General features: G+C 36.0%; 1 protein-coding gene and 1 pseudogene across 2 annotated transcripts in view; one reads left to right on the top strand and one right to left on the bottom strand.

The window, feature by feature from the left end:
• The window catches only part of ORC4 (origin recognition complex subunit 4), a 92,351-nt gene that overhangs the window by 60,885 nt on the left and 7,379 nt on the right, over positions 1–24,087 (top strand). For both annotated transcript variants that reach the window (XM_068968070.1, XM_068968071.1), the window contains exons 6-10: positions 355–440; positions 3,745–3,793; positions 5,599–5,750; positions 12,127–12,300; positions 21,324–21,410. In XM_068968070.1, coding sequence (XP_068824171.1) covers positions 355–440; positions 3,745–3,793; positions 5,599–5,750; positions 12,127–12,300; positions 21,324–21,410 — 548 coding nt within the window. The remainder of the gene's footprint in view (positions 1–354; positions 441–3,744; positions 3,794–5,598; positions 5,751–12,126; positions 12,301–21,323; positions 21,411–24,087) is intronic.
• LOC138077339 (U2 spliceosomal RNA) lies at positions 6,361–6,538 on the bottom strand (annotated as a pseudogene).

Raw genomic sequence — 24,087 nt, forward strand, 5'->3', positions numbered from 1 at the left:
TCATTTTTTTGTATTGATTTTCTTTTTTTTAATTTATTTTAATTGGAGGCTAATTACTTTACAGTATTGTAGTGGTTTTGCTATACATTGACATGAATCAGCCATGAGTGTACATGTGTTCTTATCCTTTTTTTAAACGACATTAATTCCAAGGAAGATGGTTCTTTGAGTCTGTTTAATGTTTTCACTATTAAATTTTAAAAAGGAAATAATGTAAGCTAAAAAGTTTTGACTTTTTCTTTCTAGTTAAATATTTAAAAGCATTAAAAAACTTACTTGACTAGAAAATAATCTGCATTGTATCAAATACTTATTTGATTTTTATGACCTACTTTTAAATGGGTTTTATTTCAGGACTGCTGCAGATCAATGATAAAATTGCCCTAAAGGAAATCACAAGACAGTTAAATCTGGAAAATGTGGTTGGAGATAAAGTTTTTGTAAGTATCATTTTCACTATTTTATTAAATAGGATTCAAAGTAAAGTCTGTATAGCATGGACCTGTTTATATTTTGGAAGAGTAGGAATGGGTCAGAGATTCTAAAATGAAATATACAAAATTCTTATCATAAGAATGTACAATGTATAGGATGTATTTATTCATCAAATCTTATAAGTTTTGACTTTTTAAAGTAGATTTTATTGGTTATAGTAGGGCTTCCTCGGTGGCTCAGACAGTAAAGAATCTGCCTGTAGTGCAGGAGACCAGGTTCAATCTCTTGGTCAGAAAAATTCTCTGGAGAAGGGAATGGCAACCCACTACAGTATTCTTGCCTGAAAAATCACATGGACAGAGGAGATTAGCAGGCTGCAGTCCATGAGGTCGTAAAGAGTCAGACATGCCTGAGTGGCTTCACTTGTACTTTTCACATTAGTTATAAAATAGTTTAAGAAACAAGATTTGTTTAAATATTATCTGAGTTGTTTCTTTGTAAGAAAAATATTCTGATTCTCTACCCTTGGAGATAGATTAATCTGCTTTTAAAAATATTAACATTCTATTAGTCTGTTTCTAGTCTTAAGAGACTTGGATAGCATGAGGGTAGTAGAAAATGTACTGAATTTGAAGCTACAAATGGTAGATTTGTAACTATTGACTATAACTATTTACTACCTATATATCATGTCTAATAAGTATGAATTACAGATCCCTCACCAGTTATATTGGCATTGTCTTATTATACTTCACACATTTATTCTAAAGATGAAAAGAAGTGTTAAACATAATTATTTTTGTTCTTTAAATTGGATGCTAAGATACTGTGCAAATGTCAGTTGTATTTTACTATTAAAATACTCTCAGAAAGTTACCCACATCGTTATTGTACCTTGGGATCTCAGGGCAGTAAACATAAATAATTTAACTGATTAGAAATGTTTTGAAACTTGTATTAAACATTTTACCTATCAACTTGATTTATTAGGCTCAAGGAAAACATGATTAATTTAACTTGAAGCTGAGGTAATTTTCATCATGAAGTGACTCCTCAGCTTAATGCAGTTGAAGTGGGTTGTGTACATTTCAAATTCATTTTCTGGTCACTGGTGATGATGCAGTGGTGTTCCTCTAAACTATGTTTTGTAGACTGTAATAACACTGCCATTGTTGTGTGAGCCACCTAACATCTAGTAATTTTATTCTTTAAAAATTAACTATAAGTAAAGTTGAACTATGTGTAAAATACATAGCTAGTGGGAAACTACTGTGTAACACATGGAGCTCAGCTCAGTGCTCTGTGATGATGGGCAAAAATGAAAGGGAGGCTCAAGAAGGAGGGGATATATTAGTATTTATACTTATAGGTGAATCATGTCATTATACAGCAGAAACTAAGACAACATTGTAAAGCAGTTGTCCTCCAGTTAATGAAAAATTATCTATAAAAAGTTGAGCCAGTGCTGTGTTACGTTCCATTACCTACAGGTTTTTGAAGTGCAAGTTCAAATGTTCCTTCTGAAATCTGTTGTTTTCTCCTTGTCCAGAATGTAGTATAAAAGATAGTGGCCTCCTTGGCAAAGAGAACTGTTACATAGAATCTGTTTGGGTTTTGGTTTCCACTTGATGTAGATTCGTGTTTCTAACTTTTCTAAATATTGCTATTTGTATTGGATTGTAAGAAATAATTCATGGCACAGCTACTTACCATCCTAGTCATTACTATTGATATCATAATCCTCACATATACAGATTATTAGTTTAACTCCTACATTATATCAGTTAGGCACCTGGAGGCTAAGACATAATTAGTGTGTCTAAATTCATAAAATAACAAAGGCTGGACATTAAGAATCTAAGTCATTTAACCCCAGAGCCTTTCGGTTTTGTGTATTTAGAGCAAATTTGTATATACTTTTATACACACACACATATGTATATGTATGTGTATATTTATATAAATATATGCTTACATAAGTAAATTCTTATAATATGTACATACGAATTTACCTAAGTATATACTTACTGTAAAGTGTAATAGTCTTTTAAAGAAATAAGCCTTCCCTGGTAATCCAGTGGTAAGAATCTGCCTACCAATGCATGGAACACAGGTTCAACCCTGGGTCCAGGAGGATTCCACATACCATGGGGCAGCTGAGCCTCTGTGTCACAACTGCGGAGCCCACGTTCTAGATAGAGCTCATGCTCTGCCACCAGAGAAGCCACAGAAATAAGAGTAGCCCCCACTCTTTGCAACTAGAGAAAGCCTGCATGCAGCAACAAAGACCCAGCACAGCTAAAAATAAATAAATTTAAATATATATATATATGTATATATAAAAATACCAAAAGATAAGCAGTCTTTGAGTAACTTTGACCACTGATTTTCCAACAGTTTGTCTGAGCTTTTGTTTACATTATGGTAAATACCTCTTGCCCTACCTTCTTTGGAAATAATATTTCTTGACAGCATGTAATCATCACAAAATGTGTAGAAGTTATTTAAAACATGTTATGTTATTTTATGTCAGCTCTCTCAACTGGGAAACAAACAAGTGTGTATCTTTTGTCCTTTACACTGCCTCAAGTTTAAAGTTGACTGTTTGTTTAAATTAAGAAATTTGAATGAAGTAAAAATTAAGGACTTCAGTGAAAAAATATTTTAACAAGGCCTTTATCCACAAGCTGGAACATGTGGAACTTCTGGATAATGCATCTGCTACTCTATTAGTTTCTATCCAGAATATTTAAATTGTACCCAAAAATGTATTGACTTGTTCTAAGTAAAGACAGCCAAATTTGATATGATATATACAAATTCTATAATCTGCTCTTCAATAGAGAAACACTGTTGTATTGTCTAATGTTTGAGGCAGGTTTCTTCTTCCTTTTCCTTGGGGATCTCATTCAAATTCATGGTCATTTTTTTAGTAGTATGGGTTTGAGACTCGGAACAGACTGACACATTTGAAGATAAAAGTACAGTGAATTTCTTTTTTTCTCTGATTGTGTTTAGAGTATAGCAACTCTTAAAAACTACCTTCAATTAAATTTTTACAGATTTTATCCAGAAAATATAAAATTTTGAACATGGCATAATCCCATTTTCAGTGTTATGCCATCTCTACTGTTATATTAAAGTTTTAGATTGTAAGCATACAAGAGATGGAGCTCAGAATCTGGCCAATGACTTTCATTTACTAGAAAAATACATAAAACTATTTATACAGTGTCTGGAGTCATATAGCCCTCTTTTATTCTTTATTTCAATAAACTTCTAGTCATGGTGTCTCTTTTTGTTATTCAGGGTAGCTTTGCTGAAAACCTTTCATTTCTTCTGGAAGCTTTAAAAAAAGGTAAATATTAGCTTATTTAACAGTATCAATAGTTATCTTTATTTTTCCCCTGATCATATGCTTTATAAAAAATAAATATAAAAAAGAAATAATGACCACTGAAATTCCTATTAATAGTGATTATTCCAATTAACATTTTATTTCATATCTTTATTCACCTATAGTATATCATTAGTATAATTTTTATAAGAATGAAATGTTTTTTATTTTATTGTGAGATGTATATCTTTTCACTTACTCATAGTATGTTGTAAGCATCATTCCATGTCTGTAAATATTGAGTGCATGATCATTTTTATGGTTCTCATATATCTCATTTTTAAATTATAAGCTATTTTAAAATTGTAACATAATAAATTATAACATTAATCACCGGCTATCAACTTTTATTTCTGATTTTGTATAATTAGGAAGAAATGCTTAAATGATCATCCAGATTTCTTGGGGTAAATTTCAATGAGTAGAATACTGGGTTAAAGATTTCACATTTAAAAGCATAAATACTGATTGCCAAATTACCCTAGAAGATCCATTTTCTAAACATATTTTAAAGTACTTTTTTCAGAACCTCAATTGTTTTTTTTGTTTGCTTTTTTAATAGAAAAAAATTTTCAGTTTAATTTTAATAATTTGGGCACTCATGATGTTCATATCAAATTTTGATTGGCCACAGATATTTCCTGATTTGTGCTTTTCCTGTTCTTTGCTTTATTTTGGTGGCTTACCTTAACTTAACTGTGAGAATTCTTGCACTTGTTTTTTTCTTAATTTTGGTTTGGACTTTTCTCATGAATAGAAGTTTTAAATTATTTACATAATCAAAAGTTTCCTTTTCTTTATACTTTAAAGACATACACTTATATTTTCATCCAGTACGTACACTTATAATTCATAATTTAGCTGGAATTTGTTTTGGAAAGGTGTAAAGTGGAGATGGCTTGAATATACCAATTCTCCATTGTTATGTAATACTGTATTTTATCAGAAATGAAATTTCTGTCTTATGTAGGTCTGTGTCTAGACTTCTGAGTGGTCCCTGTGGTTTTAATGTCTTTTAAGTTAATGTATATGTTTTATTATCTTTTAGATAGTATTACCCAAACTATAATATCTGATAATAATTAAAAGAATTATTAATTAACCTGTTTATTACCAGGTTTTTTTCACTTGTTTATGCAGATATAAAGCCTTTGACCTTAAGGAAATAGTGCTTGTTCTCCTAAAGCACTTTCCATTGTTGTAGTGAGAAAAATGAATCCAGAGTCATGTGAAAGTTTTCCCTGTTTTTGAAAAGTTGAAATTGTCATTAGTAGGAGTTAAAGTAGCTTTGGTACTATTGTTTATAAAAATTATTTCCAGGGGAAGACTTACTTTGCATTTCTAACTAAAAGTGAGTCTGTTTTGAAGTAATAGTTTCATGTACTTTTATATTTAAACCCGAAGTATTTTGGTCTATGTAGGTTAGAAAATCTTTGTCTATTTTCTGATGATAGAAGAATTATTTACATAATTTAAGAAACAATAGTTTTCAGTCATTTAAATGATTTTCTTAACTTTTCCTCAATAAAGCTACTGGAAGTCTGGTTTAGACTGAAGTACTTGAGGGCAATAGGAGCTATTTTGTCTTTTGAATAATTTTTTTGTTGAATAATTGAACATGCATTGGTAAGTGCACTACCCAAAGTAGGTTAACAATGTACTTTTGTTGGATTGAGTTTTAGAAAATGAAATGTACTAAATAGTTTGGAAGCTTAAGAAAGGTTGATATAACTGCTTATTAGTATAAAACTCTTATTTTTTCTTAGGTGACCGGACTAGTAGTTGCCCAGTGATCTTCATGTTAGATGAATTTGATCTTTTTGCTCATCATAAAAACCAAACACTCCTCTATAACCTTCTTGACATTTCTCAGTCTGCACAGACTCCAGTAGTAATTATTGGTCTTACATGCAGATTGGTAAGTCTTTCTATTTAAAAACAATTGATTATAATATTTAGAAAATTAAAGCTTAATAACTGACTTAGTGACTATGTAGCTCACTAATATATTTCATTAGTGTTTCACACATTTATGCCACTTTTTAACTCAAAGGAAACAAGGAAACGTTTATCACACATGCTTGTAGGCTAATACCTCCCTCCATTTCACTCAGATTACTGAATAAAAAATGTGAAGTGCGATTTTGCTAATAAATATTATATAATTCTACATTAGTAAATAAAGAGAAAGTTAACCTCACCACCATTTTATAAAAATTGCTAATGGTTTCTCATACTTTTTATATTTAAGATTCTTTCCATATTTTAAAAGTGCTTGGAATCAGCTCAAAATGATACTAACCCAACTTTGTAGGTACACATCTCTGGAAATGGAAGGGATTATTTCTGTCATGTTATCATAGTAGTCACTAGCTTCTTTGCTCCTTGGGAGATTTTTAGAATGATTTTAATTGAAGTCTTAATGTTATCACATTACTTTGTGTAGACTCCATACATGTTAAACCTTCAGACAGTTTATGTAGGTCTGTTTTTGTTTACTCTCTCTCTTTTTAAAAACTTTTCCTGGAAGTGGGTATACCATTCTTGAAAGTACTGCAATACCAGATCGATGGGTGGAGTAGATGGAGCAAGCTCCCTTTCTATCTCCTAGTTCCAGAAACACATTTAATTCATTGTCCTCAGAATATGTATCAGATACTAAGCTGACAAGAACATATACTACTAGGCAAAAGGCCAAAAAGCATTGTGTTTACCTTCTTTTTACTCTCCTTATATGAACTTTCTTATTGAATTCAGGTAAAACTGGTATTTAAGAGTCATCTTAATACTAATATGAGTCATCGTAGTACTAACACTGTGGCTGCCATGCATTCATAATTTTTAATCCTTTTTTTCCTTCATTTTTAGCAAACTTATGCCAGGCCCTTCCACTTATTTTCCTTTTCTACAGCTACTTCTCTTTTTTAGAACTGGGAAGCACTTTACTAAGTCATCTTTCAACAGTCCTGCTAGTACCATTTCTCTAAAGTTCAGTTCAGTTCAGTTGCTCAGTCCTGTCCAACTCTGTCGACCCCACGAACTGCAGCACACCAGGCCTCCCTGTCCATCACCAACTGCCAGAGTTTACCCAAACCATTGTCCATTGAGTCGGTGCTGCCATCCAACCATTCCGTCCTCTGTCATCCCCTTCTCTTCCTGCCCTCAATCTTTCCCAGCATCAGGGTCTTTTCAAATGAGTCAGCTCTTTGCATCAGGTGGCCAAAGTATTGGAGTTTCAGCTTCAACAGCAGTCCTTCCAATGAACACTCAGAACGGATCTCCTTTAGGATGGACTGGTTGATCTCCTTGCTGTACAAGGAACCCTCAAGAGTCTTCTCCAACACCACAGTTCAAAAGCATCAATTGTTTGGTGCTCAGCTTTCTTTATAGTCCACCTCTCACATCCATACATGATTACTGGAAAAACCATACCCTTGACTAGACGGAAATTGTTGGCAAAGTAATGTCTCTGCTTTTTAATATGCTGTCTAGGTTGGTCATAGCTTTCCTTCCAAGAAGTAAGAGTCTTTTAATTTCATGGCTGCAGTCACCATCTGCAGTAATTTTGGAGCCCCCAAAAATAAAGTCAGCACTGTTTCCACTGTTTCCCCATCTATTTGCCAAAAGTAATGGGACGGGTTGCCATGATCTTAGTTTTCTGAATGTTGAGCTTTAAACCAACTTTTTCTCTCTCCTCTTTTACTTTCATCAAGAGACTCTTTAGTTCTTCTTCACTTTTTGCCATAAGGGTGGTGTCATCTGCATATCTGAGGTTATTGATATGTCTCCCAGCAATCTTGATTCCAGCTTGTGCTTCCTCCAGCCCAGGATTTCTCATGATGTATTCTGCATAGAAGTTAAATAAGCAAGGTGACAATATGCAGCCTTGATGTACTACTCCTTTTCCTATTTGAAACCAGTGTGTTGTTCCATATCCAGTTCTAACTGTTGACCTGCATACAGGTTTCTCAAGAGGCAGGTCAGGTGGTCTGGTATTCCCATCTCTTCCAGAATTTTCCACAGTGTATTGTGATCCACACAGTCAAAGGTTTGGCGTAGTCAATAAGCAGAAATAGATGTTTTTCTGGAATTGCCTTGCTTTTTGGTTGATCCAACAGATGTTGGCAATTTGATCTCTGGTTCCTCTGCCTTTTCTAAAACCAACTTGAACATCTGGAAGTTCACGGTTCACATATTGCTGAAGCCTGGCTTGGAGAATTTTGAGCATTAGTTTACTAGTGCGTGACATGAGTGCAATTGTGCGGTAGTTTGAGCATTCTTTGGCATTGCCTTTCTTTGGGCTTGGAATGAAAACTGACCTTTTCCAGTCTTGTGGCCCCTGCTGAGTTTTCCAGATTTGCTGTCATATTGAGTGCAGCACTTTCACAGCATCATCTTTCAGGATTTGAAATAGCTTCACTGGAATTCCATCACCTCCACTAGCTTTGATCCTAGTGATGCTTCCTAAAGCCCACTTGACTTCACATTCCAGAATGTCTGGCTCTAGTTGAGTGATCCCACCATCATGATTATCTGGGTCATGAGGATCTTTTTTGTACAGTTCTTCTGTGTATTCTTGCCACCTCTTCTTAATATCTTCTGCTTCTGTTAGGTCCATACCATTTCTGTCCTTTATTGAGCCCATATTTGCATGTAATGTTCCCTTGGTATCTCTAATTTTCTTGAAGAGATCTCCAGTCTTTCCCATTTTATTGTTTTCCTCTATTTCTTTGCATTGATCACTGAGGAGGGCTTTCTTATATCTCCTTACTTTCCTTTGGAACTCTGCATTCAAATGGGTGTATCTTTCCTTTTCTCCGTTGCTTTTCACTTCTCTTCTTTTCACAGCTATTTGTAAGGCCTCCTCAGACAGCCATTTTGCCTTTTTGCATTTGTTTTTCTTGGGGATGGTCTTGATCCCTGTCTCCTGTACAATGTCATGAACCTCTGTCCACAGTTCATTAGGCACTCTGTCTATCAGATCTAGTCCCTTAATTCTATTTCTCACTTCCACTGCATAATCATAAGGGATTTGATTTAGGTCGTACCTGAATGATCTAGTGGTTTTTCCCCACTTTCTTCAATTTAAGTCTGAATTTGGCAATCAGGAGTTCATGATCTAAGCCACAGTCAGCTCCCAGTCTTGTTTTTGTTGACTGTATAGAGCTTCTCCATCTTTGCATGCAAAGAATATAATCAGTCTGTTTTTGGTGTTGACCATCTGGTGATGTCCATGTGTAGAGTCTTCTCACGTGTTTTTGGAAGAGGGTGTTTGCGATGGCCAGTGCGTTCTTTTGGCAAAACTCTATTAGCCTTTGCCCTGCTTCATTCTGTACTCCAAGGCCAAATTTGCCTGTTACTCCAGGTGTTTCTCGCTTCCTGCTTTTGCATTCCAGTCCCTTATGATGAAAAGGACATCTTTTTTTGGGTGTTAGTTCTAGAAGGTCTTGTAGGTCTTCATAGAACCATTCAAATTCAGCTTTTTCAGCGTTACTAGTTGGGGCATAGACTTGGTTTACCGTGATATTGAATGGTTTGCCTTAGAAACAAACAGAGATCATTCTGTCATTTTTGAGATTACATCCAAGTACTGCATTTCGGACTCTTGTTGACCGTAATGGCTACTCCATGTCTTCTAAGGGATTCCTGCCCATAGTAGTAGATATAATGGTCATCTGAGTTAAATTCACCCATTCCAGTCCATCTTAGTTTGCTGCTTCCTAGAATGTTGATGTTCACTGTTGCCATCACCTGTGACCACTTCCAATTTGCCTTGATGCATGGACCTAACATTTCAGGTTCCTAGGCAATATTGCTCTGTACAGCATTGAACCTTGCTTCTAACCAGTCCCATCCACAACTGGGTGTTGTTTTTGCTTTGGCTCTATCCCTTCATTCTTTCTGGAGTTATTTCTCCACTGATCTCCAGTAGCATATTGGGGACCTACCAACTTGGGGAGCTCATCTTTCAGTGTCCTATCTTTTGCCTTTTCATACTGTTCATCTGATCACATCGACCACAGCCTTGTCTAACTCAGTGAAACTAAGCCATGCGTGTGGGGCCACTCAAGACAGACGGGTCATGGTGGAGAGCTCTGACAGAATGTGATTCACTGGAGAAGGAAATGGCAAACCACTTCAGTATTCTTGCCTTGAGAACCACATGAACAGTCTCTAAAGAGTAGCTTTCTATGTCCTCCTTCCCCAGTACTTTAGAGCTTTTGATGTATGCTTTCATAATAAGCTCTCTCAGACTAAACCTGGTGGGTTCTCCACATATCTTTATTCTTCTTTCTGAAAAATAGCAATATAACACAGTCATTAAGGAAGCCTGTTCCTTCTTGCTAAAAGCTCTTCCTTTAGATGGAAGTGGCAATGGCAGATGCTGTCGTCCCAACGAGGGCCCAAATAAAGGGTTTGTGGCTCCTTAGTGAAGGCTCTTTTTTATTCTGTATGTTTAATTTTCTAGCTGTGTAACTCTCCAACTGTGTGATTGAAGTCCATCTAGGTGTCCATTTTTAGAGGGAAAGAGCAGAAGGATTGATGGAGTAGTGATTTTGCTAGCAAATAACCTCTTCCCTGTGGCAGCAATTTTATTTTCACTACTCCCTCTATCCCCACATTACCAACTTCTGTCATTACTGTCTACCATAAAAATATCGGTTAGTGTTCACCTCTAAAATTCTTTTGTTGTTGTCGTTTAGTTGTTAAGTTGTGCCTGACACCTTGCAACCCCATGGACTGCAGCATCCCAGGCTTCCCTGTCGTCCGCCATCTCCCAGAGTTTGCTCAAATTCATGTCTGTTGAGTCGATGATGCTATCTGGCCATCTCATGCTCTGCTGTCCCGTTCTCCTTTTGCTTCAATCTTTTCCAGCATCAGGGTCTTTTTCCATTTAGTCAGCTCTTTGCATCAGGTGGCCAGAGTTTTGGCCAGTCCTTCCAATGAATATTCAGGGTTGATTTCTTTTAGGATTGATTGGTTTGATCTCTGTGCAGTCCAAAGGACCCTCAAGAGTCTTCTCCAGCACCACAGTTCAAAGGCATCAATTTTTTAGCACTCAGCCTTCTTTATGATCCAATTCTCACATCTGTACATGACTACTGGAAAAACCATAGCTTTGACTATACAGACTTCTATCTTTTCCCATTCCTAAGTTAAGGCTCTTAATTCTGTTTGCCCAGTGTTGCTTCCACTACCTTTCAACCACCTACTCAGATGGGTGATCTAGAACTCCTCCTTAGAAAATTAATGTGTAGTACTTCTGAAATAACTTGTAGTTTTCTTATGCTGACTATTTTTCTCTACCTATAAAAATATCTCAGGTTTTCAGTCACCCTCCCACTTCAAGCCCCAAGCTATTCATCTTTCCTGTCTTCCTTCCCACATTAGCCATGATGCCTTTAATTCTTCCCTATGTATCATTGGTTTCTTAACCTAGAGTCATCTGGGTAGATTTGAAATTCCATATTTCTGGGCCTCACCACAGCTTTTTGTTTTTCTTTTTTATAGAAAATTGACACTAAACTTGCTCCCTCTCTTACGGGAAAATAGCACATAGCTTCTCAAATGTTACTATAAAAGAGCCAGAAGACAGAATAATTTATTTTACCAGTGTAATGCTATATTCTTGCCAGTTTCCTTTTCTATACTTTGTTTCTTACATCTAGTGTAGCTTAATCTGTATAGTTTAGTGAACTGAATTTTTCTTCATCACATATGCTGCTTCTTGAGTTTTTGTTACATAAAGCAATGAAAACAATGTTGTATGTTTTCATCAATGTTAATTATTAAGTCTAACTACATTTTGTTATCTTAATTTTTTTAGATGAACTTCATAGACTCTTTGAAATTCCTTATTGAGACTCTTCATGTTACTCCAGAATATAGCTATATTCACTACAGTTATAATTTTTAGCAGTTATTATAGGTCTTGCAGTGTTAAAGATTAGCAGAGAAAAGCATAATTAGAAAAAGGCTAATCAGGACATCATTGACATTGCCAGACTGACAAGTGCTTAGAAGAGGATTAAAAGTAGCTTGTGTTAAAAATATTTTTAGGGGTTTGGTTTATTTACAAGTCACATTGTCTTACCTGTACTACCTTGTAGTCCTAACTATATCAAGGGAATAATTAAAGTCTTTAGAACCTTGCATAAATTTTTTTAATGCTTAATTGTGTATTATAGGGTAAGCATTGCTAATTATAAGTGATAACTCAAGTCATTATACCTGTATCATTGGTATGGTTATTTTAAACATGCATCTCATGGAGATTTTTGTTTGTTTTTAAGGATATTTTGGAACTCTTAGAAAAAAGAGTGAAGTCACGATTTTCCCACCGGCAGATACACTTAATGAATTCATTTAGTTTTCCACAGTACCTTAAAATATTTAAAGAACAATTATCTCTACCTTCCATATTTCCAGAGAAGACTTTTGCCGAGAAATGGAATGAGAATGTACAGGTAATTTAGAACAAAAACAATAATATTAAAGTTATTTTTGTGTCTTGCTATACCATTTGAAAGCAGTTGAAACTTGAAAATTTTTATAATCTGTAAATTAGCATAAAGTTTCTAATGTTTCTGTGGCATAAAACTGTATTAATATATACTGTTGTGTGTTTTTTATTTTAAAAAACAGTTGAAATGTCATACCTCCTGTTTTTTTCCTCAAAAGAACTTTTATGAGATTTGTTTTATATCTTGTTTATATTTTAGATTATTTTGTTAATGAATTTCATCATTAAATATTTTCTTTATTTTACAAGTTTAGCAATATACTAACTTAGTAAGGTTCATACGTACCTGTAGAATGTGGATTTTCCTTCTTATGAACAGTTAAGCTTTTTTCTTTGTCGGTCTGTTAAGATGCATTTTAGACTGGCACCTTTGGTTATATTATCTCTATTGACAAGTGCCATCTTTGAGTTCTTGCATTTACTAAACGTTGTGGACTCTGTAAATTTACTTAAGTTGATGAGCAGGGTATTGTTGTATCAACTAAGCATACTAGCATCCATTTATCTTATACTGAAAAGTTTTAGTTGTTAGGGAGAAGGGAGAGAGTGTATGTATGTGAATATGTGATTAATAATGTGTTTGGAAAACAGTGTTCCTGATAAATCTCACACATTAAAAATATGGGCCTTGTAGAAAATATTGGAGTCCTTGGTTTTGTAAGAATTGGGAATAACTGGTCTATAATATTAAATACTAATGTGTGAGGATGATTAGGTCTGCTTAGAGTTACACAGTCTCTTGAAGGGGGAAATGGCAACCCACTCCAGTATTCTTGCTTGGGAAATCCCGTGGTCAGAGGACCCTGATGGGCTGCAGTCCATGGGGTCACAAAGAGTTGGACACAACTGAACAACTAAACAACAAACATAGCACAGTCTATATTCATAGGCTCTAAAAAGACTTTTTATGGTATAGCAATAATGGTAGTTGATATTCTTTTTACTATAAAATCTTTAATATCAATACCAAATTAAAAGTGAGACTCTGCATTTATTTTGCTCTTTAATTTTTTCCCCATCTTTGTTGAGGTATGATTGACAAATTAGAAATTGTTTATATTAGTGTACAACTTGATGTTTTGGTATACATTGTGAAATACCACAATCAAGCTATTTAACATATCCATCACCTCATATAGATTTTTTCTCATTTTTTTTAAATTTTTTGGTTAAACACATAAGTTTTATCTTCTAAGCAAATTTCAAGTACATAGTACTATATTGTTAACTATAATCATGTTACTGCACATTACATGTGCAGAACTTACTCAGCTTGTATAAATGAAACTTGATTCTTATTTTGATTTTAAAATACTCTGCTCATGTAAGCACTATTAATTTTGACACTTTTTAAAATTAAAAGCTCATATAATAAAATTTAATCAGTGCTTAAGAAACATGGTAAAAAGTAAAATTTTCCCTTATGTTCACGCCCATCTTCCCTCCTTTCACTGCAAAGTGATTATTTGGTTTATAGCATTTCAGACCTTATGTTCATGCTGCAGTTTTTACATGAAGGATTCAAACCTTAAATGTTATTCTCTGGTTTATCTTTTTTACTTTGTTCTACCTTTATTCTGATTGTTAATTATTTTTCCTAATATAACTGTACAGAATTTTATGTCAAAATAATTGACTGTTTTCCTTAAAACCCAGATATTGTATCATGACATAACTAGTGAGTTTTCCCTTCTACTCTCGTCCCCAAATTAATTTTGCCTGAAACTCAGATATTTACTGCATCATGTAATTTTTTCTTGATACTGCATCTGACTGAAGGATTCCATGCTTTATGAACACTATAGTTGGTGCTAAGTCTTATATTGTCTTTTTCTTTACTGGGGTCTGAAGTGCATCAGAGCTCTGGATTTTTGGCCTGTGAATACACTTTTGAGTGTGTCACAAACTTTCACCTTTCCTAAATCTTGAACTGATTGTCATGTTAACAATAGTTATTTTTCTGATTGCTTTAGTAATCAGACGCAATCTTTCCTAGTATTTAAATGTCTGTGATTTCCCAGGGCTTACTGTATTCTTCTCTCGGCTCACTTTCTTTTCCTAAAATGATTCCCTAAGCCTAGATTGTACTGTCCTGTCCTGGATTTTTCTGTCTTTCCCTGCTGTGTTGTATTCTGAGCATCTTAATAAAGGAAGTAGATGGTGACAGTTTCTGTGAAGTACAACTTTTGATGACTCAGAAAATGGTAAGCATCTGATAATAGAGTTGCTTGCCCTTATATTTTTTTGTCCTTTGCTGAGCACTGAGTTAAGGGGCAGGATGATAGGAATGAATCTGAAAACACTCCCATCATCTTTTTGATTATTTTGTGGTTCTTTCTTTTCTTAAGGTAGAACTAGTACCACTGGAGTTTCTGTCTCTTAGCACTGATACTTTCTTGCCCCATCCTAATCATCATTTGCCACCTCCCTTTGGAATATGCCCAGAAACAAACAACAACAAAAAAAGCCCAGAAAACAAAGTACAGTATATTTTCTAGAGTTAAAACTGTATGTCTCTACTTCCCACTGGAAGAAGATCCAGATTTAGGACTAAGTTCCAGTATAATGGGATGAATTCTCCAAGCCAGGCTTCAACAGTACGTGAACTGTGAACTTCCAGATGTTCAAGCTAAATTTAGAAAAGGCAGAGGAACCAGAGATCAAATTGCCAACATGCGCTGGATCATTGAAAAAGCAAGAGAGTTCCAGGAAAACATCTACTACTTATTGACTGCCAAAGCCTTTGGCTGTGTCAATCACAATAAACTGTGGAAAATTCTGAAAGAGATGGGAATACCAGACCACCTGACCTGCTTCCTGAGAAATCTATATGCAGGTTAGGAAGCAGCAGTTAGAACTGGACATGGAACAGTGGACTGATTACAAATCAGGAAAGGAGTACATCAAGGCTATATATTGTCACCCTGTTATTTAACATATATGCAGAGTACATCATGAGAAATGCTGGGCTGGATGAAGCGCAAGCTGGAATCAGGATTGCAGGGAGAAATATCAGTAACCTCAGATATGCAGATGACACCACCCTTACGGTAGAAAGTGAAGAACTAAAAAGTCTCTTGATGAAAGTGAAAGAGGAGAGTAAAAACGTTGGCTTAAAGCTCAACATTCAGAAAACGAAGATCATGGCATCTGGTCCCATCAATTCATGGCAGATGGATTGGGACAAAATAGAAGCAATGAGAGACTTAATTTTCTTGGATTCCAAAGTCACTACAGATGATGACTGCAGCCATAAAGTTAAAAGACATTTGCTCCTTGGAAGAAAAGTTATGATCAACCTAGACAGCATATTAAAAAGCAGAGACTTTACTTTGCCAACAAAGTTCCATCTAGTCAAAGCTATGGTCTTTCCAGTAGTCGTGTATGGATGTGAGAGTTGGACTATAAGGAAAGCTGAGAGCCAAAGAATTGATGCTTTTGAAATGTGGTGTTGGAGAAGACTCTTGAGAGTCCCTTGGACTGCAAGGAGATCCAACCAGTCCATCCTAAAGAAAATCAGTCCTGAATATTTGTTGGAAGGACTGCTGTTGAAACTGAAACTCCAATACTTTGGCCACTTGATGCAAACAACTGACTCATTGGAAAAGACCCTGATGCTGAGAAAGATTAAAGTCGGGAGGAGAAGGGGATGACAGAGCATGGGATGGTTGGATGGCATCATCGACTCAATGGACATGAGTTTGTGTAACTCCCAGAGTTGGTGATGGACAGGGAGGCCTGGCGTGCTATGGTTCATGGGGTCACAAAGAGTTGGACACGATGAGCGACTGAACTGAACTGAATGGGATGAAGTCTTATGCTCTTAGTACATACACTATCCTAGTTATAGTCCCCAGTCTGTTGCTGCTGTTTTTAGTCTTCATCTTATTCAGGGAAGCTGTCTAGTCCCTTTTTGAAAATAGCATTTAGAATATGCTAATAAATGATCTTCACTTGAAGAAAAAAATTAAAATGTCAGCACCATGGCCAGAGGCCTTGCCTGAAAATGGGGGTATGCATTGAAGGAGCTATCCTTTCTCTCAGTGCTGACTATCCAGCAAGTTTTTTCAAATTCCAGGTTTAAACAGAAAGCAAAGGTAATGCTAACAAGTCACTTATGGAATCACATCCAAGAAATATCTTTATGATAGGCTTGAACCTAGACATCCTACCAGCTTGAGTGTTTGTTTTAGCGCTATGCAAATGTGTTAGCAAGCAGGATAAACACCATCTCAGCAAGGCAGTGTAAGAAAAATCTCTGTATAAAAGCATCTTAAGAGGACCATATCTATTTCTCTTCAAAGGAAGTTCCCACAAAGTGCTATAGCTAAGTTCAAGAAAGATCCCCTGCTGTCTTAACCTTTCAGTTAACAGGAGGTGAGAATGTTTAACAGGAACAGACTAGGAGATTTGGTACCTATACTGGTGCCAGTGAGTTGTCCCTGGAGCAGCATGAATCCTATTGTTCCTCTATAACATTGCTGTTCCCCTATAACATTCTCTTGAGAAACTGCCTGTGAAGCAAACTGCAGTGAGCATGTTAAGAAGTTGTTTCTGCAACTGTTACTCCTGTGCTTATTGGCGAAAAGGGACTCTACAGCGTCCATGAATAAGATAAAGACTAAAAACAGTAGCAAGGGTTGGAAACTATAATAACTAGGATAATGTATTTACTGAGAGCATAAAACCTCACCTCATTAGACTTGAACTTATTTCTGAATCTGGATCTTCTTCCAGTGGGAAGTAGAAACATACAGTTTTAACTCTAGAAAATGCAGTATACTTAGTTTTCTGGACTTTTTTTGTTATTGTTGTTAAACAATTTTTATTCCTTCCAGATGACTTTTGAAAAATTATATCAATCTTACCCAAGCCTTTTTTGTCACTGCCAACTCTGAATTTACTGTCCTTACATCTAATCTTTTGTTCATTGCCAAATGAACCTCACAGTTCATTGATCCTTATTCACTGCAGTCACTGTTTTTACTCTTTTCTTTTTCTCTTAAAGGGCTTGTTGCTGTATAAACAGAGTCAAATACCCCATGGAAGTACACCAGATGACTGTAAAATAATAAAGTAATACATATTAAAAAATTTTTTTGAAACTAACTGTAGTCCTTCTAAAATTGGTGACTCTTACCAAGTAACTTATAAAGTTGATATATTAAGTATATATTAGGTACTGCTTTTTCAAATGGCCCTCAGTTTATTCACTCAGTCGTGTCTGACTCTTTGCAACCCCATGAACCGCAGCACGCCGGGCCTCCCTGTCCATCACCAACTCCCGGAGTCCACCCAGACCCATGTCCATCGAGTCAATAATCCCATCCATCCATCTCATCCTCTGTCCTCCCCTTCTCCTCTTGCCCCTAATCCCTCCCTGCATCAGGGACTTTTCAAATGAGTCAGCTCTTCGCATCAGGTGGCCAAAGTATTGGAGTTTCAGCTTCAACATCAGTCCTTCCAATGAACAATCAGGACTGATCTCCTTTAGGATGGACTGGTTGGCCCAATTGACCCCTAAATATCTGAAGCCATCAACCTCTCAAAATATATCTTAATTTTGTTATACAAAGTATATAGTTTTATTACCACTTCGCTCTTGAAGTCTGTCCCTCTTGTTTTCTTCCCCTGGTTTTATTGCTCTCTCTTGGATTCTGTTCACTTGTTCAACATATTTGTCAATCCCTTACTTTGCTCCTTTTTTTCCCTTTGCTTCTTACCTGTCAGTAATGCAAGTTTCACTTCTGATTACATCTCCCTCTTCACATCTCCTGGGACATTCTATTCCCTATAGTTACATCTTTTCATTTTTTTGTATCGCCTCTCCAGCCCTTCATCTCTGTTGCTTACCAGTAGATTCTCCATCAGACGTGTCTTCTATAAATGTTTTTCTTTCTTGTCTTCACACCAGTGTGCTAATTCAGACTCATTTTGTTTCTTATATGGAGAATTGCAGTTATCTCCAATTAAGCTTTGCTGCCTTTGTCTTTCCATACAATCAGTCTGCCAGTAACTGAACCTCAGGATTTTGTGACTACGCATCTTTTGTCCATATGCCAGTCTCCCTGCAGTGTTCATGTTGTTCCCTAAAATTGTAATGCTCTATCTTCTCTGTAGCCGATTACCTCATACATTTTAAGCATTCTTTGTAATAATTTACGTTGCTTTTGAATTCTTGCTTCTCTGGTGGCTCAGTTCAGTTGCTCATCATGTCTGACTCTTTAAATCCCTATGAACCACAGCATGCCAGTCCTCCCCATCCATCACCAACTCCTGGAGTTCACCCAAACCCATGTCCATTGAGTCAGTGATGCCATCCAGCCATCTCATCCTCTGTCATCCCCTTCTCCTCCTGCCCTCAATCTTTCCCAGCATCAGAGTATTTTCCGATGACTCAGCTCTTCACATCAGGTGGCCAGAGTATTGGGAGTTGCAGCTTCAACATCAGTCCTTCCAGTGAACACCTAGGACTGATCTCCTTTAGGTTGGACTGGTTGGATCTCCTTGCAGTCCAAGGGACTCTCAAGAGTCTTCTCCAACACCACAGTTCGAAAGCATCAATTCTTGAGCTCTCAGCCTTCTTTATAGTCCAGCTCTCACATCCATTCATGACTACTGGAAAAACCAAAGCCTTGACTAGATGGATCTTTGTTGACAAAGTAATGTCTCTGCTTTTTAATATGCTGTCTAGGTTGGTCATAGCTTTCCTTCCAAGGAGTAAGTGTCTTTTAGTTTCATGGCTGCAATCACTGTCTACGGTGATTTTGGAGCCCCCAAAAATAAAGTCAGGCACTGTTTCCACTATTTACCCATCTTTTGCAATGAAGTGAAAGGACTGGTTGCCATAATCTTACTTTTTGAATATTGAGCTTTTACCCTCCATATAAGTTAAATCAGCAGGGTGACAATATACAGCCTTGATGTACTCCTCCTATTGGAAACCAGTCTGTTGTTCCATGTCCAGTTCTAACTGTTGTTTCCTGACTTGCATACAGGTTTCTCAAGAGACAGGTCAGGTGATCTGGTATTCCCATCTCTTTCAGAATTTTCCACAGTTTATTGTGATCCATGCAGTCAAAGGTTTACTCCAGTCACTTGGAGTAACAGGCAGATTTGGCCTTGAAGTACAGAATGAAGCAGGGAAAAGGCTAACAGACTCTTACCAAGAGAACGCACTGGCCATCGCAAACACCCTCTTCCAAAAATACAAGACAGGACTCTACACATGGACATCACAAGATGGCCAACACCGAAATCAAATTGATTATATTCTTTGCATGCAAAGATGGAGAAGCTCTATACAGTCAGCAAAAACAAGACTGGGAGCTGACTATGGTTCAGATCATGAACTCCTGATTACCAAATTCAGACTTAAATTGAAGAAAGTGGGGAAAACCACTAGACCATTCAGGTATGACCTAAATCAAATCCCTTATGACTATACAGTGGAAGTGAGAAATAGATTTAAGGGACTAGATCTGATAGACAGAGTGCCTAATGAACTGTGGTCAGAGGTTCATGACATTGTATAGGAGACAGGGATCAAGACCATCCCCAAGAAAAACAAATGCAAAAAGGCAAAATGGCTGTCTGAGAAAACCTTACAAATAGCTGTGAAAAGAAGAGAAGCGAAAAGCAAAGGAGAAAAAGATACAAGCATCTGAATGCAGAGATCCAAAGAATAGCAGGAGAGATAAGAAAGCCTTCCTCAGTGATCATTGCAAAGAGATAGAAGAAAACAATAGAAGGGAAAAGACTAGAGATCTCTTCAAGAAAATTAGAGATACCAAGGGAACATTACATGCAAATATGGGCTCAATAAAGGACAGAAATGGTATGGACCTAACAGAAGCAGAAGATATTAAGAAGAGGTGGCAAGAATACACAGAAGAACTGTACAAAAAAAGATCTTCATGACCCAGATAATCACAATGGTGGGATCACTCACCTAGAGCCAGACATTCTGGGATGCAAAGTCAAGTAGGCCTTAGGAAGCATCACTAGGATCAAAGCTAGTGGAGATGATGGAATTCCAATTGAGCTATTTCACTTCATAAAGGATGATGCTGTGAAAGTGCTGCACTCAGTGTGTCAGCAAATTTGGAAAACTCAACAGTGGCCACAGGACTGGAAGAGGTCAGTTTTCATTTCAATCCCAAAGAAAGGCAGTGCCAAAAAATGGTTAAACTACCCCACAATTGCTCTCATCTCACATGCTAGTAAAGTAATGCTCCAAATTCTCCAAGCCAGGCCTCAACAGTATGTGACCCATGAACATCCAGATGTTCAAGCTGGTTTTAGGAAAGGCAGAGGAACCAGAGATCAAATTGCCAACATCTGCTGGATCATTGAAAAGGCAAGAGAGTTCCAGAAAAACATATTTGTTTTATTGACTATGCCAAAGCCTTTGACTGTGTGGATCCAATAAAGTATGGAAATTCTGTGGCTTAGCGGTGAAGAATCTGCCTGCCAGTGCAGGAGACACTGGTTCAATCCCTGAATTGGGAAGATCTCCTGGAGAAGGAAACGGCAACCAACTCCAGTAGTTTTGCCTGGTAAATCCCATGGACAGAGGAACGTGGCAAGCTCTAGTCCATGGGGTTGGAAAAGAGTCGGATACAACTGAGTGACTAAACAACAACAAATAACCCTTATTCTGTGTTGCATTTACTACTACATTTTGATCGTCCCACTAGTGTGTGATTGAATAAATTTTATGGTAACAAGGGTTATATTTATCTTTGTGTCTTCAGAATTAACATAAAGGGAAGAGGATAAGGAGAAAATCAATAGAGTAGAAATTTGGTTTTGATTTTTTTGTTTTCCCCCTAAAGACCAGCAGCTATTTAATAATGAATGAATACTAGATAGAGTTAATGAGGTATACTAACCAGTGAGGCATAATATTATATTTAGGTTTTAAACTGCATTCTTCCTTAATTCTGTTTTGATTTTTTCATGTAGAGTCTCTCAGAAGATAGAAGTGTGAAAGAAGTGCTGCAGAAGCATTTTAATGTCAGCAAAAACCTTCGTTCATTACACATGCTACTGGTTTGTGTTAATTTTATTTTTATTCACTCATTTTCTTTCACCAGGTAATTATGTTCTGATGGGAACTGGTTAAACCTCTAGATAAATTTTGTGAGAATTAACATATCTACTACATTAGCTCTTTCAATCCCTGAATATGGTACATCTCTTTTTTTATTTAGTTCTTTGATTTCTTTTTATCATCATTTTATAAATCTCACCTCGCAGATCCTGTGCATGTTTTCAGTGTATACTTAAGGGTTTAATTTCCTTTGGAACAATTGTAAATAATACTTTGTTTTTAATTTTTGTTTTAGCATTCTCATTGATAGTATATAGAAATGTGATTTGTTGTTGTTGTTGATGTTATTTTCTGCAATATTGCTGAACTCATTTAGTTAAGTTTTTGTTTTTTTAATAGACTTCTTGAGATTTTCTATATAGATAATTATGTCATCTGCAAATAGTTTTTCTTATTTGTATATGTTTTATTTCTTTTTCTTGTCTTTTTTGCAGTGGCTAGAACTTCTTGTGCTATATTAAATTAGAATGGTGAGGGTGGATAATTGCCAAGCTTAGGGCAAAAGCTTTCACTCTTTTACTCTCAAATATGATATAAGCTGAAGCTTTTTAATACATGTTTATTGTCAAGTTATGGCAATTCCCATGTATCCATAGATTGCTGAGAGTTTGTTGTGATTGTGTTGGATTTTGCCAGATGTTTATTTTTTTATCCATGAACAAGATATATGACTTTTCTTGTTTAGCCTGTTATGTTGAACAGCCTTGCTTGATTTTTTTATTTCTGCCATTTCAAAATCTTTTTTACTGTAATGAGTAAATGGAAATCGAGTACACACACTTAAGTGGATGAAATGTGCAAATCACTTAACATGACCTAATTTTTTTCATAGATATTTATTATTGTTATTTCTCACCTTCTAATATCTTGGATCCAAAGGTTGAACTAGCCTTACATGCCTGGACAAATCCTACCTGGTCATGGTCTTTCACCAAGTAATTCTATCTTAAGTTTAAACAGTATCAAGATAGGGGTACTTAATTGTTCTTAAAAGTAAACTTCCTTCACTAGAGTATTTGATACTAGACTAATATTTCTAGAAAGTTATTCATTATTATGAAAGGTATAGTAAATACCTTTCAAAGAGAAAATAATTTTGGTTTCATCAGTGTCTTTTTGGTCACTTCCATTTTATGATAATAATGGGTATCACTTATTAAATAGCACATAAGTCAGGTGACCTAGTTACTTTGTGTGTTAGTCATTCAGTTGTGTCTGACTGTTTGAGCGACCCCATGGACTGTAGCCCGCCAGGTTCCTCTGTCCATGAAATTGTCCTGGCAAGAATACTGGAGTGGGTTGCCGTTTCCTGCTCTAGTTATGACCAGCAGTATATCTCACCATTATATTAATCCTTTTTTGTTGTTGTTGCTGTTTTGGGTTTTTTTTTTTTTAATGTTTATGTGTTATCCTTACCTTTGAGAAAACTAATGTTCTTTGAGGTTAAATAACTTACCCCATATCACACAGCTAGTAGATAACAAACCCAGGACTCAAATCCAAGTCTCTCTGGCTTCAGGCTTATCCTGCTTTACTCTTACATGGTTCTGCCATATTTTTGTTTTTTCTTTTTACAGATTCTCCTTCTGCATTTCTGGTTTTGCTTAGGAAACTTAAGAGAATTTTCCTCCCTATGTACTTACCCTCTGATTAGCACATCCTCCTCCCACTTTTGAAAGCCATACTGCCATTTTCAGCAATAGCTGTCTTTATCACAGAGGTATTACAGAGACTAAGAATTTTTAGAGTAGAGACTTCAGTAATTTATGTACCTGTGTTTACTAACTTATGGTATTTGGAGGATACACACACACATATATCCATAAATACATACCTCTCATTGGAGAAGGGATAGGCTACCCACTACAGTATTCTTTGGCTTCCCTGGTAGCTCAGTCAGTAAAGAATCCATTTGTAATGCAGGAGACCTGGGTTCAATCCCTGGGTTGGGAAGATCCCCAGGAGGAGGGCGTGGCAACCTTGCCTGGAGAATTCCCATGGATACAGGAGGCTGACAGGGTACAGTCCATGGGGTCACAAAGTTGTACACGACTGAATGAAGAAGCACAGCATAGCATACCTTTCATTCTGGAAAGATGTCCGACTCAAAATTGTCAACATGAGAAAGCATTGTTTTGCTAGTTTCCTATTATATTTTTAATTCAAGGTGATGGCTCAATTTTTGTTTTGATTTTTCTTGTTTAAGAAAAGTTTTGAAATTGGTAGAAATTATAAAGAAAAGAAAGACAGATTAAATATAGTTTGCTAATTTTTCAATAAAAAATCAGGAGTTATACACATGGGAAAAAAATACCCTCAAATGCATAGCCTAAAGTTAATTTTAGATTGATAAACCTAAATATATGTATGAAAACAAAGCTTTTTTTTTAATTAGAAGAAAAATATATTTGTATACTTGAAGTAGGAAAAGATTTCTTAGAGATGTTACACAAATGACAAGCCATAGGAGAAAAGATGGTTAATGTTAATTACATTGAATTTTTTGTTAAATGTCTGAACACTGGAAGATACCATAGAAGAAGTGATTAGGAGATGGAAAATGCAATGCATGTAATCATCAACACTGTCCATAATATATAAAGAGCTTCTACAGTA

This window comes from Capricornis sumatraensis, chromosome 3 (assembly GCF_032405125.1).
Source record: "Capricornis sumatraensis isolate serow.1 chromosome 3, serow.2, whole genome shotgun sequence".
Lineage (NCBI taxonomy): Eukaryota > Metazoa > Chordata > Mammalia > Artiodactyla > Bovidae > Capricornis > Capricornis sumatraensis.